General features: G+C 37.0%; 1 protein-coding gene, 1 long non-coding RNA gene and 1 other non-coding gene across 5 annotated transcripts; 1 reads left to right on the top strand and 2 right to left on the bottom strand.

Annotated features, from left to right (window-relative positions):
• Positions 1–1,140: 1,140 nt before the first annotated feature.
• LOC141606473 (uncharacterized) lies at positions 1,141–9,936 on the bottom strand. Of its 3 annotated transcripts, XM_074425627.1 has the most exons (12): positions 9,806–9,936; positions 9,569–9,607; positions 7,756–7,974; positions 7,436–7,554; positions 6,394–6,502; positions 6,237–6,276; positions 5,304–5,393; positions 5,103–5,202; positions 4,860–4,999; positions 3,981–4,083; positions 2,831–3,573; positions 1,141–1,608 (listed from the first exon to the last, which is right to left on the bottom strand). In XM_074425627.1, the coding sequence occupies exons 3-12, from the start codon at positions 7,892–7,894 to the stop codon at positions 1,362–1,364; spliced, it is 1,830 nt and encodes a 609-aa protein (XP_074281728.1). In that variant the 5' UTR covers positions 7,895–7,974; positions 9,569–9,607; positions 9,806–9,936; the 3' UTR covers positions 1,141–1,361. The 3 variants fall into 3 exon arrangements, with proteins under 3 accessions (XP_074281728.1, XP_074281720.1, XP_074281734.1); XM_074425619.1 differs by having other exon boundaries at positions 9,569–9,907; XM_074425633.1 differs by lacking the exons at positions 7,436–7,554; positions 7,756–7,974; positions 9,569–9,607; positions 9,806–9,936 and adding an exon at positions 6,615–6,633.
• On the top strand, positions 2,537–2,755 carry LOC141622769 (small nucleolar RNA U3). The gene has a single exon (XR_012533087.1). It is a non-coding gene; the product is annotated as a small nucleolar RNA U3 (small nucleolar RNA).
• A 2,541-nt stretch (positions 9,937–12,477) lies between the features above and the next one.
• On the bottom strand, positions 12,478–14,422 carry LOC141606467 (uncharacterized). The gene is made up of 2 exons (XR_012526743.1): positions 13,438–14,422; positions 12,478–12,672 (listed from the first exon to the last, which is right to left on the bottom strand). It is a non-coding gene; the product is annotated as an uncharacterized LOC141606467 (long non-coding RNA).
• Positions 14,423–16,256: the final 1,834 nt, after the last annotated feature.

The raw sequence follows: 16,256 nt of genomic DNA, 5'->3' as shown, positions 1-16,256 counted from the left end.
AAAGCAACATGGCTCGATTTATGCTAATGCATGCTTTGGTGCGTAGCCCTATGTCTAATTCGATGAGATTAAGTGAAAGCACACATTACGAGGAGTGACCCAAGGCCGTGAGTCATGTAAGCCGTGGGCCACCCCTTTGTGCACGTTTTCCTAGGCCGAATGGCCGTGTAATGCGTCGTGTACGGTTTTGTGTATAGCGTTGTATTTTAGATCGAGTTGTATCTTTAATTTATCGTTGTGTCGGCATGAAATGCCTGGTTTGTAATAGGATAGATCCCAACGGCTCCCCCACTCCCATCAAGCCTTGTTTGTTTCGTTTACATGTTGCTAGATCAATCAACCCACATGCTAAATTACAACTTTGACAAAGTTAGTTTAGTTGCATCTAAATCGACTTAGAAACTTCACATGTTAGGGTTTTAAAACGATGTTTGCATATCATATATCGTAGTAGCTATGACCTTGTTTGAAATCCGACACTTGACTTAGTAGAGGCCGTTATCGACGGGCGGGGTTAGGTGTCCTTACGGGCTTCCTAACACGTACCCTCACCCCTTACTCAAGATCTATGGTTTGTGGATCCGTCTAAATACCATTGGATTACGAGAGTCATTCAAATCGAGTGATATAGGGTACAAGTCTTTATCTTTAATCACTCGTAGTCGATTGGCTTTATGCTTTTCGATGAAAGGTGTAAAGTTGACTTGAACGGTTCCAAGTTCCCAAAAAACTTGGTGGCGACTCTAATTTGTCTTAATTCGATTCGAAAGAACCTCGAGTCGATTATGCCTAGTGTGGATCCCGCGGACGCAGTTCCCGAGGGCTTTGTCCACAATTTGGCGACTCCGCTGGGGAAAAGAGGACTAGTTACACTTTGTTTCTAGGGTCTTTTCCTCCGAATAAGGAAATAGGGAAGAAAATGAGGAATAGGAGGGAGTATATATTTGTTGTTACTTTGTCACAATTGTTCTAATTGCTCTTTTAATTTCATTATTGCAAAACCCCCCTTCTCTTGGGTTCGATCCCTTGCTTACTACTTTACTAGTTTAGAATTAGTGTTAATTAGTATGTTTAGTGGTATATAATTTGTTAATTTGGCCGTCTTAAATAGCGACGTTTTAGACGTGCCAGTGACGATTATTTAAATCAAAGGTTATAATATGTACAAATACATCTTGTTTACAAGGTATGTGATACAGCACATGAAAGTCAACCAACCACCTAACTCAACTCTGTGTATACATGTTCGTTCCGTGAGAAGCATATTCACACAGTTCCGTTTTCTAACTAATCAACGCAACCCTATCTTCGACATTTCTAGGATGATAAGTGTAGATTAGTATATGTCCTTTCTCACAGAATCACGAGAGGACTATCCTTCCTGAGACGATGTGCAAGCAACAGAGTTTCCATTTCCTTGGCTGCCCATTTTTCTTGTTATTCTCATGAATGCTATCTACCTCTAGATTCACTGAACTATCTACTACTGGACTGTTTCCTGCTGAAACCGCATTTCTTGACCAGCTACCGATTGGTGGATTTTCAACCGGTGATGTAAATGTCACTCCCGGATTTGCTCCTCGTGCGTGCAAATCTTGGTCCATGGACCTGACATTAAACAAAGCGACACACAATCAAATCAAATTGTGAGCTCCCAAGTGCCAAGTCTGAAGTTACACTGTCAAACAAATACGAGTACTACACACCAGCTATTTTGCAGCCGACTAGGGGGAAAAATAGGATGAACTTTGAAAAAGAAAAATACTTTTAATATTAGAACCGCCAATTGCAAACTCCCCGTTTATGTTCCTAATTTGTAAGAAAATTTTTAGCTAACCAAGCAACTATAGCCCATAAGGATGCGAGGTAAGCGACCCATCCCAAAGGTAATCAAAAGGGCAAAAAACTACAAAAAATGATAGTATATTAGCTCTAGAGTGAGACTTCCTCGCCCTATAAAACCTTCCCCACAAGTCCACAACCTTTGACAACTTCGACAACCACCGCCTGACCAATGCCACAACCGAAATCGTGACTTTAGCCCAACCCACCCTACCCCTTCCCTATGACCACCGTCCTCCCTCACTCCCTCCATAACCTTTGAATCTCCAAACACCACTACTGCACACCTCAGTCGCCACCAGCTCCGCCCCATCCAATCGCCATCTTCACCCACCTCCCTCAACACACACACACAGTCAACAAATTTTGGGCCGCAATAAGGTTTAGGGTTTGATTTCTTGACATCACCCAAGAGGCGCCAGAAATAAGTATCCTAAACCTTTAGAAACTATTAAGTTGGCTTTACCATGTAAACAAAACCCAATGACATCCTAAAAGAGATTGGCGAAGCCTTTCTGAGGAAGAGGTTAAGCTAGGGGGATGGTGGCATAATTTGAGTGGCTCAAAGTTGTGGTGGTTTTGGAACTGGGGTCAGCATAGTGGTGGCGACGGTCTTCATCGGATGGGCGAGAGTGACGGTCTTTTATTAAAGGTTATGGGTGGAAAGGGATATTAATCAATGAGCTCTAACACAACGACCTTACTTGAACAGGATCTGTTCTATAGGCTCGTACTTCTGTATCCTTGAGATCTACAGAGGCAGGAAACAACGTGTGGTTGATGAACCAATAGCTGTGCGATCAGTGCGTGATTAACGGCTGCCAGCCATCAGTAGATTGCTCGGTTTGCTGTAGAGGATCGTTCCCTAGTCCATTACTGGGCCTGGGATGGTCGCACAGCTGTCTGACACACTCTCTCTTTATAAAAAAAAAAAATGAGCTCTAACACAATAAGACCACCTCATGCTAAAATTTGTGAAAGAATTTACCTTAAACCATTAGGGACAACGCCATTGGTAGATACGTGGGCTGTTGTGCTAACACTTTGTTGCATTGTGATACCCTCCTTAAACGTCCCTTCCGCATTTATTCTGATAGTTGACGATTTAGCTTCACCTGCTTCTACCCGAGGAACAGGTTGAACAGAATCCCTGGATCCGAGTCGACCTTCTCTCACAACATTAATCATCTTATCTAAAGTACCTAGAGCTTTCTCCACCTGAGGGCTAATTGGCACTTTCTTATGGAGATTGACTAATTGAAGTTGATCAGCTGAATTGCAGCCAAGCTTTTCAAAGTAGTCATTATTTTTATCCTTCAGCCCGATCTCACCCCTTCCTATATCTTCTTCCTCAATCTCAGTAGCTGGTTTATGCTGCAAAAAATTTCCATTAACAACGCCATTAGAGAGATTAGTCTCTTCTCTAACCAAAAACATGTCCCCTAGAAGCTTCTTATGTGTTGCAACATTTGTTGCGCGGCATTCTTCTCCCAGATACTCATTATTGCTTGGTTCACACTCATCTATAGATTTTCCAGCACGTCTAGTGCCAAGAAACTCTCCATGGTCCTCTTGTGACGGATCTTGTAAATCTGCCTTTCGCTTTCCATTGCTGATTTCAAGGTTCTTTGTTTCAGTGCTTGATGATAAAGCTTCACGTATACGACTATAGAGGGGCCCACTCAATACCTTGGCAAAAGCTTCATCTCCCTTAGATACAGATGCAACCGTCTGCAATGGCACCATACGTCAAAAACACTTGCCAAGAAAGCTACAGTGATGTAGCATCGCTGTTCTATAAAAGCCAATACTTTCCAAACGATACAGTAAACAAAAAAAGTCTCTTGTAAGGTGATTCTACACTATTATTTGGAACATGTTATTTACCCAAATCCCTGTATAAAAGAACTTTTGAGAAACTACTTTATAGGAGGGTTTGAATGTTTGATTGCTTTGTAGCACGGAAAATAGATCCCTCTGTTTCCATCTCCTTCTAAATCCCTCTAACCCAACTTGCTAACCAAACAAGGGATTTTGTCGTCCTTCCTTTTCCTTCCAAATCCCTCCATCTAACACTGGGTAAAACAGAATAACTGACACAAGGGCATAAAAATCAGAGCAGGGAGAGAGATCATTACCTTCTGGTAAAACCTGAAACCACTGCCTATTACTTGCCTTGATATAAAATTAATAAGTGATGGAGGAACAAAATCAAGTTTTATGTCCATGTTGGCTATTGTCCTGCAAGGTGCGAGTTCAGATTAACAAAACAAAGTAGAATATGAATAAATCGATCAATGTATGAACTATGAAGCGATATCTCAAAAGCATCAATGTGTGCAATAGTCTAGATGTCTGGTCATAAAGAAAAAGGCACGACTACACCATGAGGCCTGGGAGTCAAGAGTCCCAGGACTCTTGACGTTTGCTGAATCAAGGTAATTAGTCGAAGAAGTTATCCCAAAAGATAGACTAACTCAGACTCATACATCCGAGAAAAAGCTATATGATCCCTAACTTAAGTACATGAATTACAATAGAAAACATGATTCATTTATTGATGAGACTCTTAAGAAAGCTCCCTAGACATTATTTCATACTCAACTTATAAATAATGTGTTGAAGATGATGACCTGCATTTGAACACATCAACAAAAATAAATATGACATTGATTTTCCATTTATCACTGGCAAATTCAGACTAGAAGCCGCATTTCTATCACTCTTCGCCCTTGTCCTTTTTCATTAGCACCAATGTGAAGGTGAGTCTTCTCATCCTAAATATGTAATGGTACAGCTAAGTGACCTTAGTAATAGCAAATGACAGCTCAATCTCACATAAATCGTCTACCCAGAAAAAAAAAATCACATAACTCGACTTTGGAAAGTAATTGAATCAAGTAACCATCTTTAGCCGAATCTCTTGAACAAGCATTTCAATGTACAGTCAACCCGTCAACATATAAGTCAGCAATTTTCGAGAGCTCATAAGACATCTGTAATTACAATGCAATTACCTAAAGTAGCTCCTGCTTTCTGTCACTCTCTGCAGGGCAAAACCTCCCACTAAATCTATCCGGACAGTATTCTCTATTTCAGGTATTCCGTCATTCGTAAAGCCATGGGTTTCCACATGAATGTTGTCTACATCTGAAATCTGAGAAGAGCCAAACCAAACCACAAAAGAAAAGAAAACAAATTGTCATTTATAATAGACAAATAACTCAGATCATTGGAATTGCAAGTCTGCGAGTATATACCGTATTTATGAGGACAACAACGAGACCATCTTCCAAGTACTCAAACTCAAAATAGTGCAAAATGGCCTCTCTACTGGACATGGGCCAGGAAAGCTTCACCCTTTCTTCCAAAGAGTAAATGATATGTTCAGTATCCCCAGTAAAAAAAAGAAAAAGAAAAAATAGATATGATAAAAACTCTTCTTATGTCGTATCACAAACCTCACTAAAGATATTTCTTCACCGACCATGACCTTCTGCAAACTTTTGGCTGCTACGACTTTGAAAGTTGGAATAAGCATATCAGGAAACCTGAAATGACAAGTTACAAGATACATAAATAAGAAGTGTGCGTATTAACAATTATGTTAGGGTACAAATTAGAATTGTTAATAAGCACCCTAGCATTTCAAAAACCACTATTATAGTATTATCTACAAAAACCTTGATTTTTTCTTAATGCAAAATTGTTCTTTCGAACGAATCGTGAACAACATATGAAGAAAATTCATTCCATAAACGGAACCAAGTAATGTCACTGTAGCAGATTATTGCAGCTGTAAACCTGTAGCAATCATTGTTCTTATTCGTTGTTCATACAAATACTCTGAAAGAACCCAATATTATTTTAATGCGGCATATCAATCTCAATCTCTAGACAAAACTCACAAAAGAGTTGTATTTGTCACTCAATGTAATGCTAAAATTGTTAATGCTAGGTAGGTATACAAGATACTAATTCTTCCTAAAAGACATAGTTGTCGAGAGATGAAGAAATCATAATGCATTATGAAAGTGTTGTTGACATATTATCTAACTTATTCTTATCATGTTTACATATGACATGAATTTGATATTCTAAATTCCAGCCATGGCCAAAATTCATCTTCCCAAGTTAGATGGATCTCCTGATGCCTCAAGAAAAGAATGCACTAAACGGCAAACTCTTGGTCTCAAATTCCAGATAGTATCCATTTAGTAATGACAGTTAGAATCATTTGAAGTATTCTCATTAAACACAAACAAATGAGGCCAGACATTAAAAGTGATGGACCTTATTCTTAAAAATTGTAATAATTAGCCACCATCACGATCCAAAGAATGGACCAAATAAAGCCATTTTTATCTAAGAACGCTGAAGAAATAAACTCTTACCATCGTGGATAGAGAGCTGTTTCCCAGGAGACACATAAACCTGTAAGAAGTTTCATTATTTTAGATATTTCTTGTATCTAACAGCCAAGTAGGTCATACAATTTGAAAGTTTGAAAGTAAATCAAACTACTAAATATAAGAAGCAAGGCTGACTTACAAACATCCAGAGGAGCATCTATATAACCTTCCACAAGTAATGAATGAAAAGGAGAGCCTACAGGCCCCTCTCGATACATAACACGGAATTCTTCAGTGTCCTGTTTCAACTGTATAGAATATCAACCATTTCAGCTTGCATGCAATGCAGTTCTCAAAGAAAATAAGAAGCCCTTAAAAATCAGACTCATACACTCATCAACATTATTTTAACGTTAAAACCTTTGTATTACATCTCTGCTGCAAGATTCAAGGCCGTCTCACAACCATGTTATACAAGATTTGAAGGTTTCTGTGACCGTATTTTGGGGCAGTATCTACCGCACTTGTGGCGCAACAGCCAAAATCTGGCCACAGCGATGAACTAACCTTAAACCGAGATTTACTGCTATGGGTAGAACCGTAGAAAATTATTGCCAGTTATATATCTAGGATTCTAGGAAGTATAAACAAAATACCAAAACCTTCTATATTTTCGTCACTAAAATCTAACTTGAATGAGACCATAACTGTTTTAAATCAGGCAAATATCCATAAAAACATGTATTCATCTTTAAGCTGTCAGAATAAAAGCCAAAAAACATAAAAGAACGGGGCCAAAATTCAAGAAATTACGTGAAGTTCCGTACTAGATAAACCACTAGAATTTTGATTGTACTCTGAGTCACCCCATTTATACTCCTGATCAAGGGGCCATATAGACTTGCTCACAATAGAACGTTTCCAAGTGCCTCATATGACAGCTTGATCACAGTTATCCCAAATTAATTTCCATTTCAAGTGGGGCCAAAGACTCGTTTTTGGTGCTGGAATATGATAAAATAGGCAAAATGACTCGCTACAATATAAATGTTTCTACGTTGTCAAGTAGCAGCATACCGATATATTTGACACGAGTTTTTATCTGGGTCATCTGGAGATAGCAGTTATGTGTATTCAATTACTCAATAGACTGTAAGACTACTTAATCCCATTCCGCTCAACACCCCATAGGTGAGAGCTTTAACGCACTGTGTAATATCACTATTGTAATGTTCGCTTACTTTCCAAGTGGCCTGATGTGGATTATCTGGTGTACCATGTACGTTAGAAACACTCCTCAGCATCTCAAGAAAAGTTGATACTTCAGCTGTCCTTTTCTCCAGCACATTATCATTATAATCTGCAACATGATAAAATATGAATCCAAGACAATGCCCTCCAACAAAACTAGAAAATTGATGTCTAAAATTGTAAATATGAAAAGGAAAATGGAGTCTGTGCTAAATCTAAGCTAACTGGGAGAGAAGAAAGTGGATTGGTAGATCAAAGACGTAAAATAACAGCGAAAGAAGAAAAGCAGAGGAAAGAAACTAACGCCAACCTCTAGTTTTTCCTACTGACGATCGTAAAATTTGATCTTTGACTAGAGTCTGAAGTTTATTTCCATCAGCAAGGTTATCAGAAGCTAGAGTCTTATCCAGTGTCTCCCTGTAATGAGCAATTTTCCCCTTTATACCCATTATTGCATTTCCAACCAAGCGAAAACAATCCGACTTTGAAAATTAACAGTTGTGTCAGGAGATCAAATCCAAGAGTAGGCCTGTAATTATTTCCAACAAATTACAGAGTTTTTTAAGAATATTCAGAAGGAACTTTACCAAACTTCATTATAAACTGAACTTTTTCATAGGGAAAAAATATGCTATCATAGCTTACACCCTGATGTACACGCATTTACAAATAAGTCTAACCGTCTAACTCCTTTGAATAATACAAATAGTAATTTGAATCTTGGTTACTGGATTCGCTCAAACCCCAGCGAGTATATTTTGTCATGGCGCTAACTTAATAAATATATACGGAGTAACATTCACTCCATAAGACTATAAGCGCGTAGCACATAAGACTATAAGCCCATAGCGAATTAGGCAACCATTATTGGAATAGTGTTAAAGAGTATCCACCACATTAGCCCATAAAAAACATCATTGCTTAATGCCTAATGAACATTACACATCTATGTGACTTATATAATTCCCGGGATAATTGATAAATGAAGCACAGTACACCAACAATACCATATAAGAAAGACATTCCAGCCCCTGAACAGGCAAAACTACATGTTTGTTATCCCAAAAGTCATTTGTCTTATAACTATATGGGACTATGAGACACTGATGCACTGAGCTCAATAACAAAAAAGGTACTGTAGCTAGAGAATTTAGATAGAAGTGGGCATACTGAGTACTATCAATTAAAGTAAAACTTGAGACACATAACTGAGTAAACTGACACAGGGTAAACTTTCTAAATGTTGCATTTAAGAATGTTGCATTTAAGAGGCAGTGGTTAAAACATACATGTAGATTTAAAATTCTGTCATGTCTCACTCACAGTAAGATTTAAAATTCTGTAATTTGAGACTCACAAAATTGAGAGAATTTTTGGAAGCGGATTACGGCTGTAATAGAGTAATTTCGGGGAAAAAAAAAACATATATATTTTAACTAAAATATTCATATTTTTTGTTGCTTAGCGGAGCGATAACACCTACTAACCCCCTCACTCAACTAGGGGTCCTATAAAGTGGGAAAGGTTAAAAAGAGGGGAAAAACGAAAAGAAATCACTGCTAGTGCTACACTAGTACTACACACAAAAAACCAATTGACTGTGTACCAAAAGTTATTGCAATTACCTCAAAAAAAAAGTTACTGCGAATAAATTACTGACACACACCAAACCAATTAAGTGTGTGCCAAAAGTAACTGCTAAGAAGCCCAATCATTTTAAAGCCCAAAATTATCAGCTACGAGAAATCATATGACATATGCAGTACTGCAGTCTGCAGTATCACCAAAGAGCAGTACAAAATTATCAACTTGAATTTATTGAATTTATTCAAGCCCAAACTATCAACTTTGAGAATTCATCATATATGATATACCAAATGGGCATAACCCAACAGACGTACAACCTTGAATCGAAAGTCGAAACTAATTTGGGGTCGACAAACACGAATCATTGTAACAAATGAAGTAATGACTAAAAGATAAATACCAATATTAACAATTTATCATAGTAAACCATGCAAATGAATAATGAAAGCAAGTCCCACAGCAGAAATAAATGATCAAAAAATCAGGAATTCAGCAGCAAAAATATAAAAAGGAACAAAATTTGATTAGAAATTGACCTTTAAGAAGCAAAAGGAGAAGTAGCCAGATGAGGAAACCTGCACATTTGAAGAAATTTGAAGGAAGAAAACTAGAAAATAGGTGATTTAAGAGAAACCCAAGTAAACACGTGAAGCAAACAGTGAAATTGACATGATCATGGTAACAAAAGTTGCAGATCTCAAGGTGTGAAGAAAGATGACAAAAACAAGGAATTTAGAGATGATGTTATTGAATGAGTACAGTTGAAGTTATACCAACAAGGCGGCAACTCAACGTGGGACTATATCTTGTGCTTAACGAGTCAGACACAGCTTAATGAAAGCTAAAAGCTGCTTGCTAAATCTTCTTACCAACCCATTATTTCATCTCCAGTCATCTCATAAATTTCTTCTAAGACGGTTTTACCCTAATACTAAATACCGTATAAAACCGAGCACCATATTACTCCTACAATAAAATGAATAACCGTATTGGTTATAAAAAATATAAACTCTTAAAAAATATTTAAAAAACACTACTTTTATCCAAATTATTATATTTCCTCCATTCAACTGCGCTCAACCTATTCATAAGTGCACATTCAATCTCGATTTACTCTCAATACATAAGTGAAAATATATTCATGTGAGATCTTGTTTGATTCGTCTTTACGAGTACATTAAAAATATCTAACTTTTATAATTTTTGCAAATATGTAGCTAACGATATTTACCGCGTAAAACACTCGTTGACGAACGTGAAAAAGCAAAGTGGTAGAGTGGAGTTAAATGGAGGAAGTATTATGTAAGGCGTTCCTATATTTATGCTTAATCATCTACCGAGTACTAATTTATATTCACTAAAACTTTTAAAAGATGGTCTCTCATTTATATTATCGTGTAAGTCTATCTTATCGCATGAGTTATTTACAGATGTTTAATTAACATTAAACCAATAATAATTATCTTATATACATAAAAAGACCGTCTCATAATATAAAACTCGACTAATTCTATAACCTGTAAGAGTTAAAGTGTTAAGAGCTTTCTTACTCCAACCGTAAAATTATGGGTTCAGTTCTTACCCACGAGTCCGCGACGTAGTGCGCTCAATAGAACCAAAAAGAGAGAAAGAAATAATAATTCTATAACCTGTGATTGATTTATTTTTCACAATCTCATTTTAGACGGATATTATCCGTTTAAAGTTGTAGACATGTCAAATATGTGATAACTTACATAATAAGACAAATAATAAGTGGGATGATGAGGATTACTTTTCATGCAAAAATGAGATTATTTAATCCGTTTACATCTTTAGACGGCTATACCCGTCTACAATAAGACTAATTGTTTATCGTTAGGCTAACAAGTGACAAGTCCTAACTAACTAAGGTTAAAGAGCCTTATCTTAGCTTTATTCCATCCATTTTTTTAGAGTAGTTATTCTTTTTCTCTAATTATCGTTGGACAACTTTTTATGGTGTCACTTTTTTTGGGATAAATAAATTTGTGGTTTACTTTCATGGGCGGAATTTGACAACTTTTTATATGCTTTATGTTGGATAGAAAATGGAAAATTTGTTACCTTTTTCTCATTATATCCATTATTATTGATTAGTGGAAGAATTTATTCTCTATTCTATGGGTAAGAAGTAGAGTCGGCAAATAATGACGCACGACACGGACTGACATGAAAGTAATGGGTTTGGGTTGAGGCTCAATGACTCATTTATGTAAGTGGGTTAACACGAACACGACACGATATTTAATTGGGTTGGATTTGGGTTGAGCTCTCTAAACACGAACTCGACACGAATGACCTGTTTACTAAATTAATCCTATTTTTTTTATCCTTCATCACATAAATATACTTAAACTTTCTCAATATTGACATGACACGAAAACACGACACGAAATTAACGGGTTAGGGCAGAGGCTTGATGACCCATTTATGTAAGTGGGTCGACACGAACACGACACGAGGTTTAAATGGGCCGGGTTTGGGTTGAAGGGTTTGTGACCCATTTACATATAACACGAACACGAACCCGACACGATCCAATCGGTTTGCCATGTCTAGTCAGAAGGTAGAACATCTGAAACTAATATTATCTTAATTTATTGAAAATATTTTGAAGTATGTAATTTATTTTTTCAATGCGTAAACATCTCGTTATTTATTTCAAATTGTATACCCTTGTGGACTTGAAATCATGCTCTATTTGCTAAAAGAATAGGTGAAACTCTAAATTTTCCCACGTAAATATATTTTCTAAAATAATGTTTAGTTTTTTTAGCATATTTTATGAGTATGGTGAGCTATAATACACATAATCTTTTAGATTTATATATTTATGACATTTAGTATTATATAAAAAGGAATTTTTTTTTATTTTGATTTTTAAAATCAAAATGTAACGATGAGAAACATAAAAAAAAAAAAAAGATTAGTTAATTTAAATTTCATAAATAATGCACTAAAAAAATTAAAATTTATATATACTGTGCATACATTGCACGGGATCTAAACTAATTTCATATTATTACAAATATAAATCTCAATGTCACCGTAAAACCGTTTTTTATTTGTTTGTTATTAGAAATTAATTCCAATAGCATGATCAATAATCTTTAAAGTGTATCAAACCAATCGAAATTTATCATCATTTCACGATCGACTTATATATCTCACTATTTAATCAAAATTCCAGCATATAGTAAGTCAAAATCAAATAAACTAACATGATAATAGTTATTACTTATTATAATTGTTCTCCGATAAAAACAATTTGTACATAAAATTGAGATTCGAGGACGTAGAAATGGGAGAGGTAGTACAAAGTTGAAATTGGAATTTTTTGGCTGATTTTTATTGTAACACTCCTTTTTTACTCGGTCAAGGTAATCGGGAGATGTTACCGTCTCGGGTTTCTGAGGCAATGAAATCGGAATTACAATTTAGAAACAACTTATATAAATAAAGTATTTAGTGAATTACATCAGAATGAATAAATGATACAAGTGATCTCTGCATTTGATTACTACTACTTCTATGTCGACTATCATACTACTAGGAAACTCGACTCTAACTCCGTGTCTCGGCCCATGATCCCGCGCTACCAAATGCAACCTGTATACAACTGCTCCCCATATGATCGGAAATATCATATGGATTAACACAGACCACCCCGAAAATAGGTGACAATTTACACACAACCCAAACATGTCAGTTTCGATAATAAGACATAAAATACAACATGATATGTAAGTATGCAACATGCCAATGATATGAACAAGACATTATTATACAATCACCATACCGGCACCGGGACACACCTAGACGTACGCACAACCCGGTGACGGAACCGCAACACCGCCCACTAAACAGCCGGATCGCAGTCCGTAATAAGGTACTCAGGACACACCTGTGGTACCGGGTCCAGGCGCTAACCGGATCCCCTGCCAGACGTTGTGCCTCGACCATACGCGTCCCTCCATCACTCAAGTCCTTAATGTGCACATCCCTCTTGGAGTGGGAAGCTCCAAGAGGCGACTCAAGCGTAAGACGGTCTCTCAACCGTCTTACATCTCCTCAACTACAACCACATCCTCAACAACATATATGACAATAACAATGATATAAAATGCAACACAACATATCAAAATAAGAATAATTATGAGAGACACTTCACAAACATGCCATGAATATCCATTCCTCAAATATCCCGACTCCTCGAGTCATCATAAACCAACATTAAGTTATAATGCATTTCCGACGATATATGAAACTCACTACTTTCCTCAATCACCCCAACGATATGTAATACGACTCGTACAATGCAAGCAATGAAAAATAACCCACTAACAAGTGTACACATTATCAAAACCGAGTAGGATGAACCTACCTTTTAGCAATCCAGTCAAACAATTAAGCTAATATACTCAAATGTGCTCCTCCACAAAACCGTCACCTAGTCATGACAAATAATACATACAATTACTAACTAGTCCAATTAAATTACAATACGTAAACAATTAAACAAAACCCATCTTAAAATACTACCCAAAACCCACAAACACACACGCAAACACACGGGTTAAACCGTGTGCTTCAGCCATAAAAACAGCCCCGAAATAGCCCCACATCCACGGCCAACCTCCATCACCCATCACCCATCACCACCGTGGTCCACCTTCCCCCACACCTGACCACGGTGGCCAGCAGCCACTACAACCACCCAAAACAGCAGCAACAACGACACAAACAGCAGCAACAATGACACAAACAACAACCCTTCAACACACATACACACACAAAACACCACCATAATCACCACCTAGCCGCACCACCACAACTCCCACCTAGCCACAGTGATTACGGCCTGCCCAACCACCAACAACACCACCAAACACTAGCCCTAATCAACAATACACGACACCAACAACACTAATCAACAACAACTTAAACTCGCATGCCCTATAAACCACCTGATTTATACACCTTAACACCACTCTTACCACCACCACCACTGACCACCACCGTAGCCTCCCTTCAACCCACGACAACATCCACCCAAAGCCAACCCTGGTTAGTCACGAACGAAGGGACAAAAACCAGCCCAAAGACGGTATAAACAATCGACAATAATAACAACATAGTACACGGTCAAACCCCCACTAATCGGTCAACGGCAAGTCAATAGGTGGTCAACGACGGTCCAAGGTGGGTCAACGGTATAAATTATTAATATACCGACTAGTATAAGACGGTCTTAGCTTAAAATCTTGAGGCGGAAATATGAAAAGCTCCCTTCAATTCTCCCTTTAAATCTCTCTTTCTCTCTCTTTTAATTATTGGTGGTATGATTTTATGAGTTAAGGTGAGTGGTAGTAAAGTTGGTGGGATATATATATATATATATATATATATATATATATATATATATATATATATATATATATATATATATATATATATGAGTATGGATCCTCTCCATTTCCTAAAAGAAATGGAGAGTCCATTTCCCTCTCACAATGTAATATTATATTGCACTCTCCTCTTTACTACCTTTTACCTTTACTTATCGGGATAAAACCCGAATCGTTGGATCGTCCCCAAATGAAATCTTGTCCATTAAAAAGAAATGGAGGGTCCATTTCTTTTAGGAAATGGAGAGAGTCCTCATTGGATTTATATGTAGGTGGGTGGAAGTTTCTAATAACCTTAGCAATCTATTATGTATTATTATTATAATTATAATTATCGTATATTATTATTATTATTATTATTATTATTATTATTATTATTATTATTATTATTATTATTATTATTATTACCATTATTACTAAATACTACCGTCACCAAGTCATACTGTATTGAGTCAATGCTACTTCATACACACCCGTCATCACTCCGTCATAATTATCTCATTTTATTATTCCGTTTTATAACATAATTTGTAGGACACAATATAATTTTATAAAAATACATTTTCTCATTTACCGTTGACTAACTTTTGGCCAAGACACTAAAATATGAGGTATTACAGTCTTCCCCCTTTAAAATGAACTTCGTCCCCGAAGTTCGCCTCAACTCCATTTTCTAACACTTTCATAAAGTCCGCTATTGCCTCTCAAACACTCCCTTACCGTCACCGCTATCTTTCACACCTGACAAGGTCAACCATGCTCTCGCCGCTATTAACACTCTCCCTATGTCCAATATGCTTCGCCTCAACACTTTTATACTCTTACTAAGTTCACCCCAACTCATGCTAACTCCAAAGCATTCATTATACCAAATTCTAAGTGTTCCTTTATTCGACTATTCATTCTCTTTACTTCCGTATTTGTCCTTTAAATTCCAAATTATTACATCCACTCCCCCTAAAAGTGAACTTCGTCTCGAAGTTCAAATCCCAAACATCGATTATTAACATCTTCTCGATTCTCCAACTAAATTCCACGATGTTTCACGCCTAGTCATGCCTCAATGGTACATTTCACAACGACGTATACCATAAAATGTCCACTCCGTACTATATCTTTACCTACTTGTTGATTAACACCATCCCGTCCCGCCGATAATCAGTTATCGCTTACTATACTCATACACAAAGTAAATCCTCCAAAACATCACTACTAGGCTCATCCAAGTCAGGAGCGGTACAACAACTACATCTATGAAATATATCGAGTCAACAATCATAGTTAAAATTTTCCAATCCATCGTGTATTTTCTACTCTTTTATCTATAAATGGGAAATCACGGGAAGTAAACAATAGTACTGAAAACGCAATATCAATTCATATGACAATAATAAATGAACATAATATTTTCAAAGTTCATTCACAACCATTCCGTCTCCTCCGCCACAAATGCTGACGGTAAACACCATCACCAACAATCGCACCGCAGCGCGAAACACAACGGCCATATCGACCACCATCACACTCTATCAAGTCTCGTGAACACGGACTCAACACACATTATTCATAAAGAATAAGAACAATATCACTACTTAAACAACAATTGACAACTAGACCACAATGCATAACATGGATACTTCACGGAGCAATCAAAAGACAACTTTGCAAACAACATCCATACTCAAATCAGACGGTTATTCTACATGACACAAGCGATCAAAATACCTTAATAGCATAATTCGGCTCATACATACCACATATCACATTCCCAATCCCGTATCCGTGAAGACCCAAC

This window comes from Silene latifolia, chromosome 1, assembly GCF_048544455.1.
Source record: "Silene latifolia isolate original U9 population chromosome 1, ASM4854445v1, whole genome shotgun sequence".
In the NCBI taxonomy this organism is placed as follows: Eukaryota; Viridiplantae; Streptophyta; class Magnoliopsida; order Caryophyllales; family Caryophyllaceae; genus Silene; species Silene latifolia.
Note: the sequence above shows the minus strand (reverse complement) of the source record. Positions and strands in the feature narration are given on the sequence as shown.

Excerpts from the sequence above, each read along its gene's own strand:
- LOC141606473 (XM_074425627.1), bottom strand. The coding sequence starts at position 7,894 with ATGGGTATAAAGGGGAAAATTGCTCATTACAGGGAGACACTGGATAAG. Across the intron at positions 4,084-4,859 it reads GAAAGCAGGAGCTACTTTAG|GACAATAGCCAACATGGACA; the intron begins GTAATTGCATTG and ends CGCACCTTGCAG. Across the intron at positions 3,574-3,980 it reads GTTTCAGGTTTTACCAGAAG|ACGGTTGCATCTGTATCTAA; the intron begins GTAATGATCTCT and ends GTGCCATTGCAG.